The sequence below is a fragment of the Lacerta agilis genome, chromosome 1 (assembly GCF_009819535.1).
Source record: "Lacerta agilis isolate rLacAgi1 chromosome 1, rLacAgi1.pri, whole genome shotgun sequence".
Classification (NCBI taxonomy): Eukaryota; Metazoa; Chordata; class Lepidosauria; order Squamata; family Lacertidae; genus Lacerta; species Lacerta agilis.
Window position 1 is genome coordinate 89,186,422 of NC_046312.1, and position 18,771 is coordinate 89,205,192.

The 18,771-nt window shown below is 39.2% G+C and overlaps 1 protein-coding gene across 1 annotated transcript in view; it reads left to right on the plus strand.

The window, feature by feature from the left end:
* SLC49A4 (solute carrier family 49 member 4) overlaps window positions 1-15,300 on the plus strand; it is a 59,647-nt gene extending 44,347 nt beyond the window's left edge. The window contains exons 8-9 of the mRNA XM_033162582.1: window positions 10,741-10,923; window positions 14,093-15,300. Of these exons, the coding sequence (XP_033018473.1) occupies window positions 10,741-10,923; window positions 14,093-14,208 (299 nt within the window). The 3' untranslated portion in view covers window positions 14,209-15,300. The remainder of the gene's footprint in view (window positions 1-10,740; window positions 10,924-14,092) is intronic.
* The last annotated feature ends 3,471 nt before the right edge of the window (window positions 15,301-18,771 follow it).

Below are 18,771 nucleotides of genomic sequence, written 5' to 3' on the forward strand. Positions count from 1 at the left end.
GGAGTAGAGGATCTTGGAAACCTTCTCACAAAGCAAATTTAATTGCAGACCAAATCAGGCTGATATGAGGGTCATGAAGTGTGCACACAGTTTCCAAGATTCTTGGCTTGCACTGTTTCTTGCATTATGCTAGAAGTCACCAGTGCAGTGCTGATACTGTAGACTGCAACTCCCATCAACCTTTACCATTGACCATGGTGGCTGGAGCTGATGGGAGATATAGTTCAAAACATTTAGAGGGCAACATGTTGCTTACACCCCATGCAAATTATCTAATGCTTTGTGAGAATGATCCTATGCCCATGAGGTTGAACAGATCCTGCCCCCACTTTGTTGCATATTTCTTTTTCATAGTGAACATATTGACTACCATTCTTTCCTGTCTTACGGAACTAAGGATGGAATTCAGTGTTGCACTATTAGATATCAACTTGCCAGATGAAACAATCCCCCCCTTCCCTGTGGACTGTTCTGGGGGTTCTCATGACCCCTGGAGCCGAATTCCCATTGCACAAGCACAAGCCCTTTCTCAGGGCGTCTGCTGATGGGGTTCATTAGGTGATTTCTGCCAATGATCTTCCTTATTTTTTCAGGCTAGTGTGGGTATTTTATAATTGTGACCAAAAACTTGAGATCATGTGCTAGAATGAAAGATTAACATTTGGTATGATGGGTAATTTTATCCCCATAGGCAAAAAAAAAAAAAAAAAAAAAGTGTCGCATATCTATGACTGACACAAGTTTGTTGGCCTGTCAGTTACAAGTTGATCCCATCCAAATTCAAGCTCTGTCACGTTCACTTAATGTTAGTTAATGGTAAGATTAATCTTTTCAGGCTAGGTATCAGTATGCATAATTTGTCTTCCCATAGAGCTATGGGGAATGAAAACGAGAGAACCTTTCACAACAAGAGGACAATCTCTTCCTTTGACATAGCAAACAGCCTTTGCTTCTCTTTCATTCTTCAGGATCCATGTCTAGAGATTTTCGCTAATACCAGTATAGCATGCCAACACAATAAATCTTCAGGTTCTAAAAAAACTTGGCATGATGTTTTCTAAAGCAGAATCCATTAGTCTCGATAAGTTGCTAAAGGTCAGATTCTTATTTTTATGTTCAGTCATAGAATTGTAGAATCTTAGAGTTGGAAAGGAGCCAATGGTCATCTAGTCCAACCCCCTGCAATGCAGGAATCTCAGCTAAAGCATTAATGACAGGTGGCCATCCAGCCTCTGTTTTAAAACCTCCAAGGAAGGAGAGTCCACCACCTCTCGTGGGAGTCTGTTCCACTGCTGAACAGCTCTTACTGTCGGAAACTTTTTTCGAATGTTTAGTCAGAATCTCCTTTCTTGCAACTTGAAGCCATTGCAACATCGAAATGGAAATACCCAGCCTTTTCTTGCTGCATTTGCTAGAGACAAAGTTTGCCTATTTCAAACTTATCCACATAACATTTTAAATACACAAACATAACTTTTAATGTGCATTGAACTTATATCCTTAAGATGAACTTCATGATTTTTAGACTTTTTATTGTGCAACTGAATATTATATGGATGCAATGCATTCTCTTGATTTATGTATTTGTATAGTTTTGTTATGAAACTCCTGTCTCACATCCACACTAAATGATACAAGGATGAAAGCAAACCAGCTATTTAAGTGCTAATATATAGGGCTTTTGTGTGGTCTCTTTATTCCTGACCATAACTATGCAATATAATGGCGACCTTTGTGCTCTGGAGTAATTGGGGGAAATGGCACGATTTAATTGATTTGGTTGAACTTATTCTTTTTCGTGTTAATTAAAAGTTCCAGGGTTTAGCGTGTAGCTCAGATAAAGTATGGGAGTTCAAATGCAGGCAGTGCTTGGTGACACTCAGGCTTTGGGGAAGGAATGTGAAATGGCTTGTTAAGAAGTCAGAGCTGGTTCAGCATTAATGCCAGAGCAGCTTTGCATTGACATTGGAGGTTGCACGGGGCATCGGCAATCTTTTTTTAAACAATGAAGAGGGAATACGGTACACTGTATAATGAAAGCAGTTTATCCATGTGTCCAAGTATCTAATTTAGCATTTCTATACTTCACATTTTCAGGGCAATTGTATGTACTCTAATAATTTGATAATGGTATTTGCTGTATGGGGAGAAAGCAAAGTCAGAAGCAGCCAGATCCAAATTAGTTTCTAGGTTATACTTCCGAAGGGCTGCCTACCCATCAGGTTTAGTAAACGAGAACTTCCAGTGGTAAGGCTTGTAAGTCACGGCAAACGTGTAGCTTGGGACTCTTTGTCCCTTTCCTGTATCTCTGATAAATTCCTTATTGTTCTTATAGAGGTGGTACTCAAAAAATTAGAATATCGTGGAAAAGTTCGTTTATTTCAGGAATTCAACTTAAAAGGTGAAACTAACTTATGAGATAGATTCATGACATGCAAAGCGAAAGATGTCAAGCCTTTATTTGTCATAATTGTGATGATTATGGCGTACAGCTGATGAAAACCCCATCATAACATCAAACTGAATCTCTCACATTATCAGGCTGGTTTCATAAGCTTTTGATCAGAACCACCAGGAGGAGCCTTCTGGTAGAAAAGCTGAGTGGCTTGGAAAGTTCTTACGATGAGACTTTGAATTATGCTCCTAGTCAAGCATACTAGTTAACCAAATAAATCAACATAAACATTATTTGTAGGGCTATGCTGAATGTTCTCTCGTTTCAGTTTTGAAGTAAAGCAATGCTTTCATGATGGGAAGAATACACCTGTCCAGAGAAAAACAATCATATGTATGTTCACATTATTTTGAACCTCTTAGCAGCAAATGGAGAAACAAATGGCAGCAGTTTGTGCCTTTTTTTGTTTGTAGTGGGATTTATTTAGGCCTTCTTTTTCCTTCATAGAGCCATTCATATAATGAATGGATGACAATGCTATGTAGCCAATGTGTTTTGCTATGTAGCTAATGTGTTACTATTTCTGATAATCCCAAATAGCTAATATTATTAAGCAAAAGCAAATCAAAGTCAATTCATAGTGCTGCTTCTTTGATTACTCAAAGGTGATTTTAGCTGAGGGAACAGAATTGCATTGTGCTTCTGCTATGAATCCAGTCATACCTAGCTACATGTTGATGTCTGTGAGGGAACACAAATCTCATCCAGAGTGAAAGGGTGGCACTTCCTGAATAGCTCAGGAATTTTGTCCACTTTTGAAGCAACCACTGAAACATTGCCTAATGCATAGAGAAAGCTTTTAATACTGGCAAAAATGTTTAACAAAAAATATCCCTACTTAGTGCATAAAGGGGATTAGAGAGAGAGAAAACTCTGGCTAAAAGCAACACTACTGTATGAAGGCTACTATGGGTACAATCCAGCCCAAGTAAAGTCTGTTTACGTCTACAGTGGTACCTTGGGTTACATACACTTCAGGTTACATACACTTCAGGTTACATACTCCGCTAACCCAGAAATAACACTTCAGGTTAAGAACTTTGCTTCAGGATAAGAACAGAAATCGTGCTCTGGCGGCGCAGCAGCAGCGGGAGGCACCATTAGCTAAAGTGGTGCTTCAGGTTAAGAACAGTTTCAGGTTAAGAACGGACCTCCAGAACAAATTAAGTACGTAACCAGAGGTACCACTGTACATTCCTTTTTTAGTAAGTGTGATATCTCTTTGATTAGGTTACTTAGGAAACCAGTTCACCTGAAGGAGATGAGATCTCTCATGTTGCTGTTAATGTCTTTTGGACATTTGCTGTGTTTTGTTTTACTTTGACAAACACGCCACAAAGATGTAACTGGCTGTATCAAAATAATATTCATGCAATATATTTCTCTCTGTAGCAAATGTTCTTCACAGACATAGTCTACATGTAGAGATCAACAAAGTTCAGCAAAGTAACGTAATAGCAAAATGAATAAAAGTCCCAATGAATGATATTGATCACAAAGTCCCAGATAGGAACTTATCCAAATATGTCTCTGTGTTTGTGTGGGCCAAACAAAAGCGTGGACAATTCACAAGAAGAGATTGCACAGTTCACGGACAAGGTTTTCCGGAATAGTAACCCTGTTTTGCCCTCCTGGGCTTCATCAGAGGTGCATGCTTCATATAATGTGTATCAAAATATATATGACTCTCATGACATAGTGGTTTCTTGCATGAATATTATTTTGATACAGCCGGTTACGTCTTTGTGGAGAGTTTGTGAATGCTTTCATGTAACCTAGGTTTAATGTTTTGCGGTTTGTTTTGCTTTGAAGCAGGGTTCCAAAGAGTGTTTTGTTTGAAGTATAATTTCACTTATGATTTTTGTGGAAAATAGCAAGTAAACCAGATTTATTCTTTAACTGCAAGCCATGTCCATGACTTTTTCATGTGAATAAGAACTTGATCGATATGCACTGGAATAAGAATATTTCTAGTGAACTGCATTAAATTGATGAACATACCCTATGGGGAAATGCTTTTCTGTTTTTGTTTAATTCCATTACTTAATTATGGGAAAGCCTGCTATGTTAAAATTACACCACTCAGGTTTCATGAGAGACTGTTAACACTTGGCTACTTCTCTGCCAGCTTGCATAATAATTAGCTGCGTGCAGAGTAAAATAGTGGGACTTCAAATGAAGTAAATATTGCTGGGCACGAGCAGGATCTGATAGCACATTTTATAGGGTCAGTTAGAGGAAAACAGATTGCTAGTTCTGTCTGTTAGAAATCACTGTGATGAGTGCACAACAAATACTCTTATTCTTTACACTGTGCTCAACTTCCCAGTAATAATTGACCACCCTACATCCACTGTTGTGCTGCAAACTGAAGCAATGTGATTTGCCTTGTCTTCAGTTCAGTATAGTTTTAAATACCATTACTCAGGAGCCACCCTGTTCCCAAGTTTGCCTTGTGAAAATACATCTAATGGGATGGAGTGCATACTAAATTGAGATGAAAGATGCAAACTGGCATCGACATATAGGATGAAATCTTTGTCAGAGAACAAGATTTTTAATTATTTATTGGGCAGTATTGTTCTGTTGAACTGCTGAGTCTTCCTCATTCTACTGTGTCTGTTGACTATGTTCAGATGGCACAGTTAACTTTGTTTACTGGGACAGCAACAAGCCTTAGGCTTTGGCTCTGTGGCCTACCAAGCCCCAAACTGCTGTTAATCTTTACTATGGCTTGTTGAAATAAGCCAGCTTTAAACTAATTGTTTCAAGTTAGCTTGTTTCATACAAACCATAGTTAACCTTGGTTTATTGCGTTTGGACTAAAAGGCAAGGTGAATTGAAAGTTTACAAGTGAAAATAACTTGGTTTTGTAAACAGCAGGACTCTGTACTTTGGCTATTACCAAACCATGCTTTGCATATTGGGAGCCAGCCTTGGTTTCCTTAACCTTGCTTGACCATTACATCTGTACTAGTGTTAACCAGGGTTCACATGTGATGCTATTCTGTACGTAAGGCAGACAGAAGAATGGATGCAATACTTAAATAAAGTGGTTTTTCCCTCTCATTTTCCTACTCATATTGAAATACTGCCCCTCAATGAGGCCAAACTTAGGTTCACAAAATGTTTAGGGGTATGCCTACCCCCAGAAAAAGCACTGCCTAAATGCCTAAATTGTCTCCTTAGAAAACCCTCCCTCCCTCCCTTCCCATTTGTGTTTTTAAATGTAGTTCTACAGGGTGAGCTCCCGTTGCTCAGTCCCTGCTCCTGCCCACCTAGCATTTCGAAAGCAGGTCAAAGTGCAAGTAGATAATAGGTACCACTCCGGCGGGAAGGTAAACAGCGTTAACGTGCACTGCTCTGGTTCACCAGAAGCGGCTTAGTCATGCTGGCCACATGACACGGATGCTGTCTGCGGACGAATGCCGGCTCCCTCGCCAGTAAAGCGAGATGAGCGCTGCAACCCCAGAGTCATTCGCGACTGGACCTAATGGGTCAGGGGTCCCTTTGCCTTTACCTTTACCTATTCTGGTGCAAATAAAGGTGTCCCTCCACCCATCCACACACTTTCCCTTTGCTTGTAGCTCTGAAATCCTATCAGATGCCAGACTACAAAAGAAAAAATCTAAACCATGATTACCGGTACTTTTTATTTAAGAGGGATTAGAGGACACTTGCATTGCAAAACTGTGTTGCTGGCACCAATACAATACAAAACAAAACCCAACAACCTAGCTTGTGCAACAGATTTACTAAGTTACAAGTCTCAGTGAGGACTTTTTGTTAAATCTATGGGAGTTGTGGCAAGGGATTGGCTCATTCTGCTTCAGCAAGAAGAGCTCATTGGCTTCATTACATTACATTTAGTTTCAACTCTCCCTGAACCCTGTTGAACTTCTCTTGGAACGTTCCTCTGCTTCTTCTTTTTTTTTAAATCCTGAAACTGTAATCAAAGAACATACAAGGAATGAAAAAGCTTACGAGTGCCTAAATTCAACAACCTAGGCATGTTACAAAAAGAAACAACCCACAAAGCCACAATCCTATGTAAAGGCTAACCTAATCAGTCCTATTCCAAATCCATGCCATTTATTTCTAGCAGTTTTGTTTTCTGGGTTTTGTCTCTAGGCATACCCTTTTCTACGATGAAATGTGCACCTCTGCCCTAGGAAAGAATCCTATCACACAGATGATCTAATGAATAGCTATTTGTACCTTATATTTAAGCCCTTGATATCCCTTCTTCATGACTCTTCATATATTAACAAGTGGGCATCTTTTTCAGCACTTCCAGAAAAGAGATACAGAAGATAATATTTTCTATCTAGCAAGAGGGAATGATTTAAATCAAGATGGATTTAAATCAGTGATTTGAATGAGCAAGAAATAGGAGGTTGATTTAAGTCAAGTTTTCTTTTGATACTACTTCATATCTTTCCTAAAAGATGGCGCAAACTACTAAACTCTGTTGATTTACAACTACACAGAATATTGCTTACCCTGTTCCATGTGTACAACCAAGCCTTGTCTCAGTGTACATTTTACACACTTCTTTTTCCTTGTAGAGGGAATGTCTCTAAAATGTTCTCATATAGGAGGATCTTTGTTATGACAAACACCCATGACAATTTGCAAAGTTAGCAGCAGAATGCTATTTGCCTAGGAGTAAATCCTCTTGAGTTCAGTAGGGCTTTAACTATAATTGAGTATAGGACTGTATGGGGAATAATAGGGACCTGAGCACTGCACAATTTTGTCTTCCAGTCTTCTTTCCGGTTGCTCCTTTCTGCTTCTCTTGGTCCACATTTAACATACCGGTAAATGAGGTATCCATGACTGATAGGTCAAAACATGGGTGGTTATTACTAGGCAGACTAAAGCTGTTGATTTTCATCAGATTAAGATGAAATGCCTATATCTGAGTAATGATAAGATAGGTTCTTCATTGACACAGAAAAATCTTTATCTGGATATATCTGGCGGAAGGGATTAAGTCAGTGCATATAAATGAACTGTAGGTCTAACACAGCCTTGTGACTATACCCCCTCCCAAAGTTACTACTAGCCTGTTAAAGAAAAGAAAAGAAAAACCACTAACCTGCTAGGTGCTGACCAAGGAGGGATGGAGAGTGGCATATCTGTGCTGGGTGCAGAGGAGAGACAAGGTGCTCCATCCTTCCTCCAACGGCCCACTCCTTTCTGTGCATGGAATCCTGGTTGTCAGTGACTACAAAGCTACTTCCAAGGTTGGCTAATGTGCTTATATCCAAATTAATTAACATTTGATCTCTTCATTATATAAGAGAAACTTAGCAAACCTTATCAGGAGAATCCCTGTGTAAGAGTTTCCACTTGTGCAGTGGGGCTTTTCCCCACTCTCCTCCCCCTGTGCCCCTGAAATTAGCTTGTGGCAGGGAGTTGGGAGGATCCCCAAAATAGGGTGGGTGGGTGGGTGTGGTTTCTTCCGCTTGTGCAGAGAGAATGTTCATCATAGCGCAAAATTGAATTCCACCCTCCGTATTTACAATTCTTAAAAACATCAAAATCCAATTAGTATTTTTTTTAAAATCTTAAATCTGATTTTTAATCCACTTAACATGCTTATATTAGAGGAGAGGAAGCCAATAGAGACATCAAAGGTGGTGAATAGGGGATTAATCTCAGTACCAGGTCATATGTCTATCCCTAAGATAGTAAAGTCAGCACGTGGGCCTGTGGGCTGTACCCTTAAATGTGGTTAAAGGAATTGAACTGGGCTGCAGTGTTGTGCTCCTCTCCCTTAGGAAGTCAGGTGGCCCTCTGCCTTCACCATAATGAGAGGAGTATAACTATTACAACTGAGCTGCCTGGTGGTGCCTTGGCTGCTTCATTTCTTTATGTCAAAGGACTTTGTCTGAATTTGCCATAGTGTGAAAATCTCCAAAGTTGCCATATCAGAGAGAAATTATTTCTGAAGTGTTTTTTTCTCTCTCACTTGAGAGCAGTTTCAGATAAAAGGTTTTAGAACAAGGAGGTCAAGTGTGTGACAGCCTGTTTTCCTCTGCCCTAGAAATATATTTATGAACTCACACTCAAGCCCCCACCCCCACAAAACCCATTTTTTTATTTTATTTTAGCTGAAACAACTTCTTCATCCTTCGGTGCCCTTGAGAGCACATTGAGATAGGCATACAGTATTTGTTTGTTTCTGAGAGCAGAACATTTGTTAGAAGCCGGAGGAACTTGCTTTCCATTTCCCTCTCTCACTGCAACAGACATCCAAATGCCAGGGACACAAAAAGGTTTTGTCCTAACCCAGTGTGAACTTGCACCATGAAGAAAGTGGCTGGGGATTCTTTGTAGCTTTCAAGTGCAGTGGGTTGAGGTGATCTTCAGCACATAGCATTTACCTGCTTCCCTCATAATCTGGATGCTCTTCTCTACTTAATACCACAACCCACCACATAGTGAAGATTGATTAATTCCTCTGATCCCCAAGTGTGCTCAGTTCTGTGCCTCTTCTGAGTCCTCTTCCAGGCTAGGCACTGTACTCCATGCTAGACCAGCAGTCAGTTTCCAGATGCAAGCAGTTGCAGAGTGTTAGCTTCCTAAATACTGTAGTATTCTGCAGCCACAGATCCCCCTTTTGGTTAGTTCTGGATTCCGCTTTAAAAGATCTGGACTGCTCTTCTATTTCAGTCAAGCCAGATGGAATGTAGCATTCTATAGCATTGGCTGTATTGGATACAAAGACCTGTGAACCTGGTAAATCCTTAGAGTTTGGTTTTCCTGTAATGTGGAAGCCTGAATTAATTCTTCATAGTTAACAGCAAGAGAGGTTAATTCACAGTTCATTTTCTATTTAGCACAGTAATTAGCTGTTTGTAGAACACTATTTGTGTTTGTTTTGGAGTTAAATACACATAGATGTTTGCCTATGAGAAGTAAGCCACACTTTTAAAAATCTGCTGCACCTTTATAGAGTGAAATTTAAACTTCCTGACTTAATTCACTAAAACACAATACAAACGTTTGTTTTTTAATTGGTCAATTTTAAAGCAGACAGATGCTTTGAAAGGAACGATGTAATGAAATTATATCCAATTAACAAAATCTACTGCTTATTATTTGTTTTCCAATTAAGTTTCAGTTAAGAAGCAATTTCTGTAGGTGGGAAGAAGAGGTATAGGCATTGTTTCTAACATAATATAAAGCCCAGAGCTGTAGCTGAAAAAATTGGTCCATGATCCAGTGGGGCATTTAATCACAGCTTCATCTGCAACCAAGCCCTTTGAATGGATATTAGCTTTTTGTTAAATGTTAACCCTCATTTAACCCTCTTTAATGTTCTTCTTTAACCAGGCCTTTGGCTGATTGACATCCAATGCCCTTTTAAAATGTGATGGGGGTGTTACTGGGTTGCTCATGTTTTTATTTTTATTACGTATTATGTATGTGTTTTTATATTGTGATTTTATCTTTTGAACCGCCCTGAGACCTGTGGGTATAGGGCAGTATACAAATCTAAATAATAATAATAATAATAAAACAAACATCAATATGATGCACTTGTTCAGTTAAAATTATGAGTTCTTCACTCTTGCAAGTAAGCCTATGATGGCACACATTTTATGATAAAAAGAGGGGGGAATTAAAGCAAGCTTTTGATCAGATACTAAAGTCCAGTTCAAACATTCTCAGCCTTCTGCGTGCAGTTGAAGCCCCCTCTGTGGACACGTTCATGTGAACAATGTAATATGTGACCTGGGCCATTATCAGATACACCTGTAATCTCCTGACGGAGATTGCCAATGGTGACACATTTTTTCCAGCTGCCATAGTCACAAGAATTGCCTTTGGTAGCTGTGCATGAGGGCACAAAGTGGACCTCTGGTGGCATAATACATTTTAAAATAATTTAATATTGAGAATGACCTAAATAAGAATTCTCATTAACACATCCCTAGAAACGGACTGGATACATTGCATAATTAAGGTGCTGAACTGGTGGAAATGCATTCATAGTTCTAGTATTTAAGTGCACCGATAGAGTTGTGGTATAAAATGTCTTCAAAATAGTTTGTACTTTAAAAATATTTTGCACTATTGTTATTTCCTGCCACTGGGTTTCCTTTTATTAATGCTGTTTTTATACTGTTTTAAATGCCATGTTGGCTTGTGGTTTTTTTGTATATACTATGGTGTTAATTTTTATGGTAAGCACATGAGAGAACTTTTTTTGCTGGGCAGTATATAAACAAAATAGGTAAATAATCAAATGTGCTTTTAAAAATCTCTTGCAGCCACCTTGTATACTTCTGGCATCTTGTTTGGCGTCTTCTTGAACAGCAGTGTACCTATTTTCTTTGAACTTTTTGTGGAAACTGTCTACCCTGTTCCAGAAGGGATTACTTGCGGCGTGACCACTTTCCTAAGCAACATGTTCATGGGAGTTCTTTTATTTTTTCTTACTTTCTACAATAAAGGTAAGGAGTATTTAGATGCTTGTGGAGTATCAATTTGTTAGCACAACGTATTTCAGCTGGGAGTTTTATTTTTGGCTTCACCAGGAAGAGGAGCTTCATGGAGATTCTTCTATTAACACTAATGATGTGTATAAATCCCTTAGCATTTGTAGAAGAATAGGCCTCCCTATGTGTTCATCTTTAAAAGTCTGCCAGTCAAAGATTGAAATCTTCACGTAGAATTGTTCCTTTGAAGGCAGTGCAGTGGGATGCCTTTGAGATAAATACTGTGGTGGCTTAATAAAAAAAGACAACAAAGAACCACATAATGTTATCACCATTAATAACATACGTAGCTAGGCAAGCTAAAACAGTGATAAAACTAATCCAATCTCATGCTTTGGGGTCTAATCTGATTGTTTCGGGGGGGGGGGGAGAAGAAGCATGTGGTTTCTTTTTCGTCTTCCAGACCTGGTCTTTTGACCACACTTAAAATTTACAGATTGGCAAAAGAGGGGGTATCTCCCCACTGTCCTGTTTTTAGACAAGTTTTGGAAGAGAGGAGAGTTGTGGGTTCTGTGTTGCTATAGTGCAGGTGAGGGGAAACTCCTTCAGTTCAAGGTCCCTCCATTTTTGACAGATGGGCAGGGCCACCCACATTTCGATCACCAGGCATCATACACCATAATTCTGGTTTCAAGCCAGCGGCAGGCACAATCTAGTCCCGCAACACTAAAAACAGTTGATGGTTAGGTGGGCCTGGTTTGTGCAAAATGGCCAGATGGATACCTTCCCAGTGCAATGCTATAGAGATACTGTAAAGGGTTGGCTCAACCTGAAGCCTCTGAGCTTTGCTTCTGTAGAGCACAAAAGGTGTGGAACCATCTGAAGAATGGAGACAGGTTTCTTCACCCCACCCCCCTTCTGAAACGTACCCTCTCATACAACAGAGGAAAGGTCTTTAGCCTAATGTACATCTTCTTGTACATCTTCTTTGTTGTATGCGTGCACTACATTTTGTTTTTTACATGTAAATAATGAGCCAGGAATGCAATGGCCCTTAGCTATTGGTTGAAAGGATGAATATTTCTGCAACTTCACATATATCAGTCCTTTCCATATTTGATTTTTCTCCAGCTCTTGCTGTTCTTTCACAAGAACTGCCATAGAATCATCCTCACCTACAATGCCATGATTCCTTGGAGGGAGAATAGAATACACATAGATTTTGCTGTTTAGTGCCTCCCAGTATACACTTCTACTGGATATGCCAGCAGGGCTGACTTACAACCCATATGATGACAACTATTGGTGCATTGTAATGCCATAAGTTTAGTTTTTTGCTTTGAATTATTATTTTTAAAGCGCATTCTTGTTAGATGACATCATTTTGGCCAGAAAAAATAGCTTTGACATTTGAAAGCCCCATAAAGACGGTTGCCGTCTTTTAAACAAATATATAGACCACTTACGGTTGGATAGTTTCCATGTATTACTTTGGCAATCTGAGCGAGAGGAGCATAAGGGAATGTGAGGATACTAGAAACTTTAGTGATTTTACTTAGTTTGTGTGCATTCTGTTCAACCTGGTAAAAGGTAAAGCTTTTGATGGAATTGATAGCAAAAATATTATTAGTAGGTGTTGCCTAATAGAACATAGACGTTTCTGCAGAAGCAGTGCTGTCTATGATATTGAGAGTTTTGCACCTTTAGCCCTGTGAGTTACTGGGATTAAACCAAGCCAATATTGTTAGGTGGTTTTAGACCTGAGGGTGCATTTAGAGTTCTGTAAAAACAGTGAACAAAGTAGGCATTTCTTCAGAGATACACATAATGATGGGGAGGTGGCATTTGCATTGTCCTTGCTTACTGATTAACTTTAATAATTAACCATTGGAAAGCATTGGTTTGGACTGTATCTTTTGCTGGAGAAATTAGCATTTACTTGTCCTGACAAGCCAAATCAGACTGCTGTTGTTGATTAAAACGATATTCTGTCAATTCAAGACTAGGAAGGCAAAAGAATAGCTGGTGAGATTCAAAAGAATTGACTAAATGAACACACTCTAGATCTTTAAAAAGCACTCACAGCTCATTCTGGAATGATTTACAGACTCTGGATTTGAAATCCAATTTATAAATATGGTCTCACTGTGCTCAACTTTCCTGACACATAGCTGTATAAGCCTAATTTTCTTGTGAGCATTTGGAATTGTGGTAGGATGCAGAGATGTTCTTAATCTTTCTCCCCCAGAATGTCTGCACAGCAAAGGAACTATGAAGACCTCATCCCATCATTGTGACTTACTTACCAAGCAAATTATGATGGCTAAAATTTAATTAATTTTGCTTTTAAAATGTTCCACGACAAGGGTTATAATCAAATCATACATTTTGTCTCAGTGTGTTTATTCTCACTGCATCTTCTTAAATCAAATCTTTGGTGCTTTATAATGCTTTTCGTTTACGTGTAAATAGTTTTGTTTCTGTTAGCTCTCAAGCATAATACCAGTAACTAAAGACACAGAATAGGCAAGGCTGTCCTGCATGCCCCAGTTCAGCTGGAAGAAGTCAAGCAGGGGTGCTGGAGTATTTGAGCACCCCAGCTCGATTTCTTACAGTACCCCTATTTTCAATGAGGACAACTTCTTTCTGACAAAGATTGCAGAGGTCTTTCTCCGAAGTGTTTGCCTTAACCTAAATTATGATGCTTTTTAAGAATTGGCCCTTTTTATGATGAAGTAGGACATGCTACTAAACATGCTAAACCCAGGTGGCGCTGTGGGTTAAACCACAGAGTCTAGGGCTTGCCGATCAGAAGGTCAGCGGTTCGAATCCCTGCGACGGGGTGAGCTCCTGTTGTTCGGTCCTAGCTCCTGCCCACCTAGCAGTTCGAAAGCACGTCAAAGTGCAAGTAGATAAATAGGGACCGCTCCAGCGGGAAGGTAAACGGCGTTTCCGTGCGCTGCTCTGGTTAGCCAGAAGCGGCTTTGTCATGCTGGCCACATGACTCGGAAGCTGTCTGCGGACAAACGCCGGCTCCCTCGGCCTATAGAGCGAGATGAGCGCCGCAACCCCAGAGTCGGACACGACTGGACCTGATGGTCAGGGGTCCCTTTACCTTTACCTTAGGACATGCTTGCATCAGTACTCAATACTAATCTATCTTCTTTCCCCCCCATCCACCCAGAGTTCTCTTGGTTTAACTGGTGCCTCCCAGGCTCCTGTCTGCTAAGTCTTCTACTCATCCTGTGCTTCAGGGAATCCTACGATAGACTTTATCTCGATGTCATCGTCTCCGTTTGATAGCACAAAACAGAAGGGAGCTCCAGAAGAGGATGGAAGTTAGAACCCTGCTCTGCCTCTTTCCTTTGGAAATTGAAAAGACCAAAGGTCAAAGCTTAAAAAAAACCTAAACAGTTTTAACATTGACCTTTTAACTGAACTTACAAAGTGGTTTTTAAAGTACACTTCCTAATTTCAGATTTTATTATCTTGATAACGATGGTGAGTGTTGCACTTGAATGGGAATTTGAATATTTTTTTAAAAGCGCACACTCAGAAAAATGTGCGTTAGGGAGAAGCTATAGTTTATTAACTGTGAAATTTTTATTTAATAAGCTATTTAACTGGGTATACAGATTTTGTGCCAACTCAAGCCATTTACAAGATAGATACAAAATGAATATCTTAGGGTTTAAGGGACGAACATATTCACCATCACAAAGTCTATTTTTGCAGCCTAAAGAGTCTAATAAGAATTCTGATGTTCCAATATTTTTCCTGCTTTTTAAACAATATACTATCCCCCATGGTGTAGTATATGAAAAGACAAGTGTCATTTTGATGGCAAAATATCTACAACGTAGTTAATCAGGGCTGAACAAGTTGTTCCCTCACTATGAGTCCTCTAAGCTCTATCAAAATGAGAATAGTGGGTAGATAGGAATTTATCCTTCTAGGATTTTAACTATGGCCAAATATTTAAAATCCATATAAATGTCTTGGCATGCCCCTTGTACACTACATTTATTTTCGAATGAAGCAATTTCTAATGTTTTCTAACCACTCCCCTTCTTGACACATTGAAGGGTCTTATGTCAGTTGGTGCTATATATTCAGTTATGTCTAAAACAATTAATTGCCTTAGTATAGGAATGATGTCGGTTGTGAAGGTATCATGGGGCAGCAATACCTTTACGGGGATATTTTTAATTCATCTCTCTATCCAAATACTGCAAGCTGTCCTCCCAATGTTTTTATCAAGCTGACTGAACAAAATTTATAGCTTTTCTGTTTCAAGTCATGTGTGTTTTCAAGCTAGTTTACAATTTAAAGAGTGCCTATCATGTGTGATTTTGTTTTTAAACAGATATTCAGTGGTGGTATTTTCGGATAGCGGAATTAAATGGCAAATCAAATTGATCCAGACATTCTCTTCTATAGAAAGCTTTCGATCCAGTGGGCAGATCCCACTTAGCAATTTCTCTTCTCCCTCTACAACCCCCCCCCATGTTACATCCCACAGTGTTTCAGCCTGACTCTCTGGAACATTGAGGGAGGTGGGTGAGGCTGAGGGTGCAGAAGAGCAGGGAATCTCCCTTGTCCGCCAGCAGAAACAAAGTCTGATTCCAACTCAGAGTCTCCAGCCTTGGAACTTTGCATAACATGGTAGTTGGAGTACTGTGTATCCTGTATTACGAGACCTATTACTTAGTTGGCTTTGTTTTCAAAAGCCAGTCTAGCTTCTCCAGTTGGTTTTACAAAGCTTCACGTGCTCATGCTTTGCAAGAAATCTGATGCAAAATACATGTTGCTGCGATCCATTTGAGAGAGGGAATTGTCAGCCTGTGTTTACTAAATTGTGGCCAGTATGCTTCTCTACCAACACAAATATTTTGAAACACTTTCATGAGCATTCTTATAGTTCTGTTAATACTGAGTTTTAACCCTGAGCTTGTTCTCTTCTGTTGGTCTTTCTGTCCGTGTGCATGTGTGTAAAATATGTTTGCACATACAAATCTTATGAGTGTATTTTTAGTAGTAAATTTCCACAGCGTTGTATACACTGAAATTCTAATGATATATTTAGTGCCATTGTCCATTTGAAAAGCAATCTCTTCAAGTAATGACATAGTTTACATAACACAGTTGAGTGACTTAAGAGGAAGTAACAAAGCCATCTTGCTCAGCGGCATTTGTGGATTCCACAATCTAATATTATGCTTCAGTGAGAACTTTGAATTTGGATGTGTTTCACTCCTTCAAAGAAGTTCCATTCTGCCACTCTTGATTCATTTGTCCTCTGGAATTCAGAAATTAAGCAATATATCTCAGACACATGGCTTTATTCTGTTTGTCCACTCCTTTTTATTATGTGGATAACTGAAATATTTCTTCAGTTTGCATTTAGGAGCTTAAATGGAATTATTGGTGTCATTTTATAGAGTCAACTTTTTGTTGTTATGGTACCATTTTGTATTCCATATTGGTTATAGCCATTTTAATCTGCAATATAGAAAGATTCTGATTTCCCCTCACTTTACAGGCAGGCTTTTCTGTATTTTTTTCAAGCAGGCTTCCTCACAGCTCTTGCCGCATGATTTTTCTCTTAGGCTGCAACAGCTACAAGGAGGAACAAGACCATCCACTTAACACCCTTTCATTGCCCAGTAGGGAACAATCTAGCTTTCATCTAATAGCAATGTCAATTAATACATGCTGGTCCCAGTTACATCAAGGATGAACCCTTATTTTCTTTTTCTTTTCTTTCTTTCTTTTCTTTTTCTTTTTCTTTTGGTAATAAAGAGTTATCCTACTGGGACTGCAGCTATAAACATTTGAAGTACTTTCACAAGAAGCAGATGGTGTTTTTTCACATGCACATACCCCTCCTGGCTGCCCTGTTATTTGTGTGGCATTAGCTAAAATGAGTCCATAGAATCAGGTTAAGTGTTCCCCTTGATTACACTTTCTTTGTCATCTTCAAGGCATTTCTCACTGTTGGGGTTTTAAGGAAAGAAACTAGATGAGTCAAGGCACTTTTTTGTTCCTGAGTTTTGTCTTACTTCTCTTGAGCACTTAAAAATGAACTAGAAGATTGGTGCAAGTAGATGTCCTCCTAGTCAGAGGGCAGCTTGGCGGCAACATCATGATAGTATCGTTGTTGTTTCTTTTATTTGTGTTGTTAAAAAGAAATCCCCAACTTGTTGGCTGAGAACTAGAAAATGTGAGTAGGACCTGCTGCTTCATTTCTTGGAGTTGTGCCTGGGCCAGTCACTTTTTGAACTTGGTGTCCTCATCTGATGTGTGTTAGATAATACAGGTATAACTTTATTGTCACTGACTAGACTAAGACAGATCTGTTGTCCCAACTTTTATGTAGTGCAGATCTCCTGTTCAGACAAACTGGCTGCCTACTCTCATATCTCATATGTAAGGCATACTGGCATAACCTGAAGAGGTGTTATATCTTTGTGTGCACTGTTGAATGCGTGGAAAACATTTTGATTTTATAAAGATCAAATGCATAATGCAAAATGAGCCACCTGCATGCGTGTGCTTTACTAAAAAGGGAAGTAGATATAGGCATTAGGTAGAATTAATTAATATGAAGGCTATACATTAAGCAGTGGCTCAAGACAGCCTATAAAGGTTCTGATAGCAGCAATTTTGATTTGGTCATTAACCTGCTTTATAATTATACTGCATAATATTGGTAACTTCTCAAGTTGCTAGGGCAGCAAAAGTGGTTTGGAAAACGCTTTTTGTATGTGATGTGGTTGCTTATATTTTTTACTCATCAGTTATTTCCCAACATTAAAGTGAAAGTGACACGGTTGGCTAGATAGGTACATACAACAATTGTATAGGAATGGTTAGGGTTATATATAGACTATCATGAAGACACCAAAGATAAGTTCTTCCATGCAAGTCCTGTTGAAGTGAATAGAAACAGCACAATCTTGTGTTGACCCCCTTCATTCAATGTAACTTGTACAGGAGAAATTCCCAGTGGACTATACCTTGTGCTCCAGGCAGCCTGCACAATATGCTCTCTAATAAATTAGTGAAGTTTTATTATCTGTTAGACATTTGCTTGGTCTCATTCAAATGAGTAGATCTGCCCTTGTTTTGAATGAGTCAGGAATATGAACTCTTCTCAGAGCAGTCTTACATCGATTCTCTCTAAATGTCTAAATATTGAAATGATGATATAATGATGTAAATTTAGATCAGTATTTTATCAGTTAACAGTGAAAGGCACTGATTGCCATTCTAATTACATCCCATAGTTTGACACTAGAGCCACACTTACTTGGGAATTTGGTATCATTCAAACAAATTTAATTTCGAGTAAATGTGTTAAGAATTTACGTGCCAGAGTGTTAAAAATATGTTCCTGAGAGAATGCACCAAATCTTTTAATCATTGATCATTTCCAGCTTTGGGGAAAAGAATGCCCACCTCTGTCCGTGCTCGGTGACTTGCGTCCTGCCTAGAAGTTCAAACTAGATAAGCGTGTGGAATTATTTTTGCATGCGAAATGGAAAATACTGGCCGGTGTGGCTGCGTTGTGCATGCAGAAACAAATGAATAAGGTCTGTGACATTTAATCACGTATTCAGTTAATTAAAATATTTTGATCAAATGAACACACACACACGGTAATTATAAGTACTGTTGATGACCAATTCCATCTAAGAAGTACCGGTATTTCCAGCCCTTGTGTGAGAAAATGGGGAGTCCCTTTTCTAAGATGATGTGTACTGCTGGGTTTTATCCCATGTTGCATGAGCTCTTTCTCTTTGCCCTCTCTACAGGCCACAGTGCCTGCCAAAATCCTCTCCAAAGGGCTGGGAGAACCTG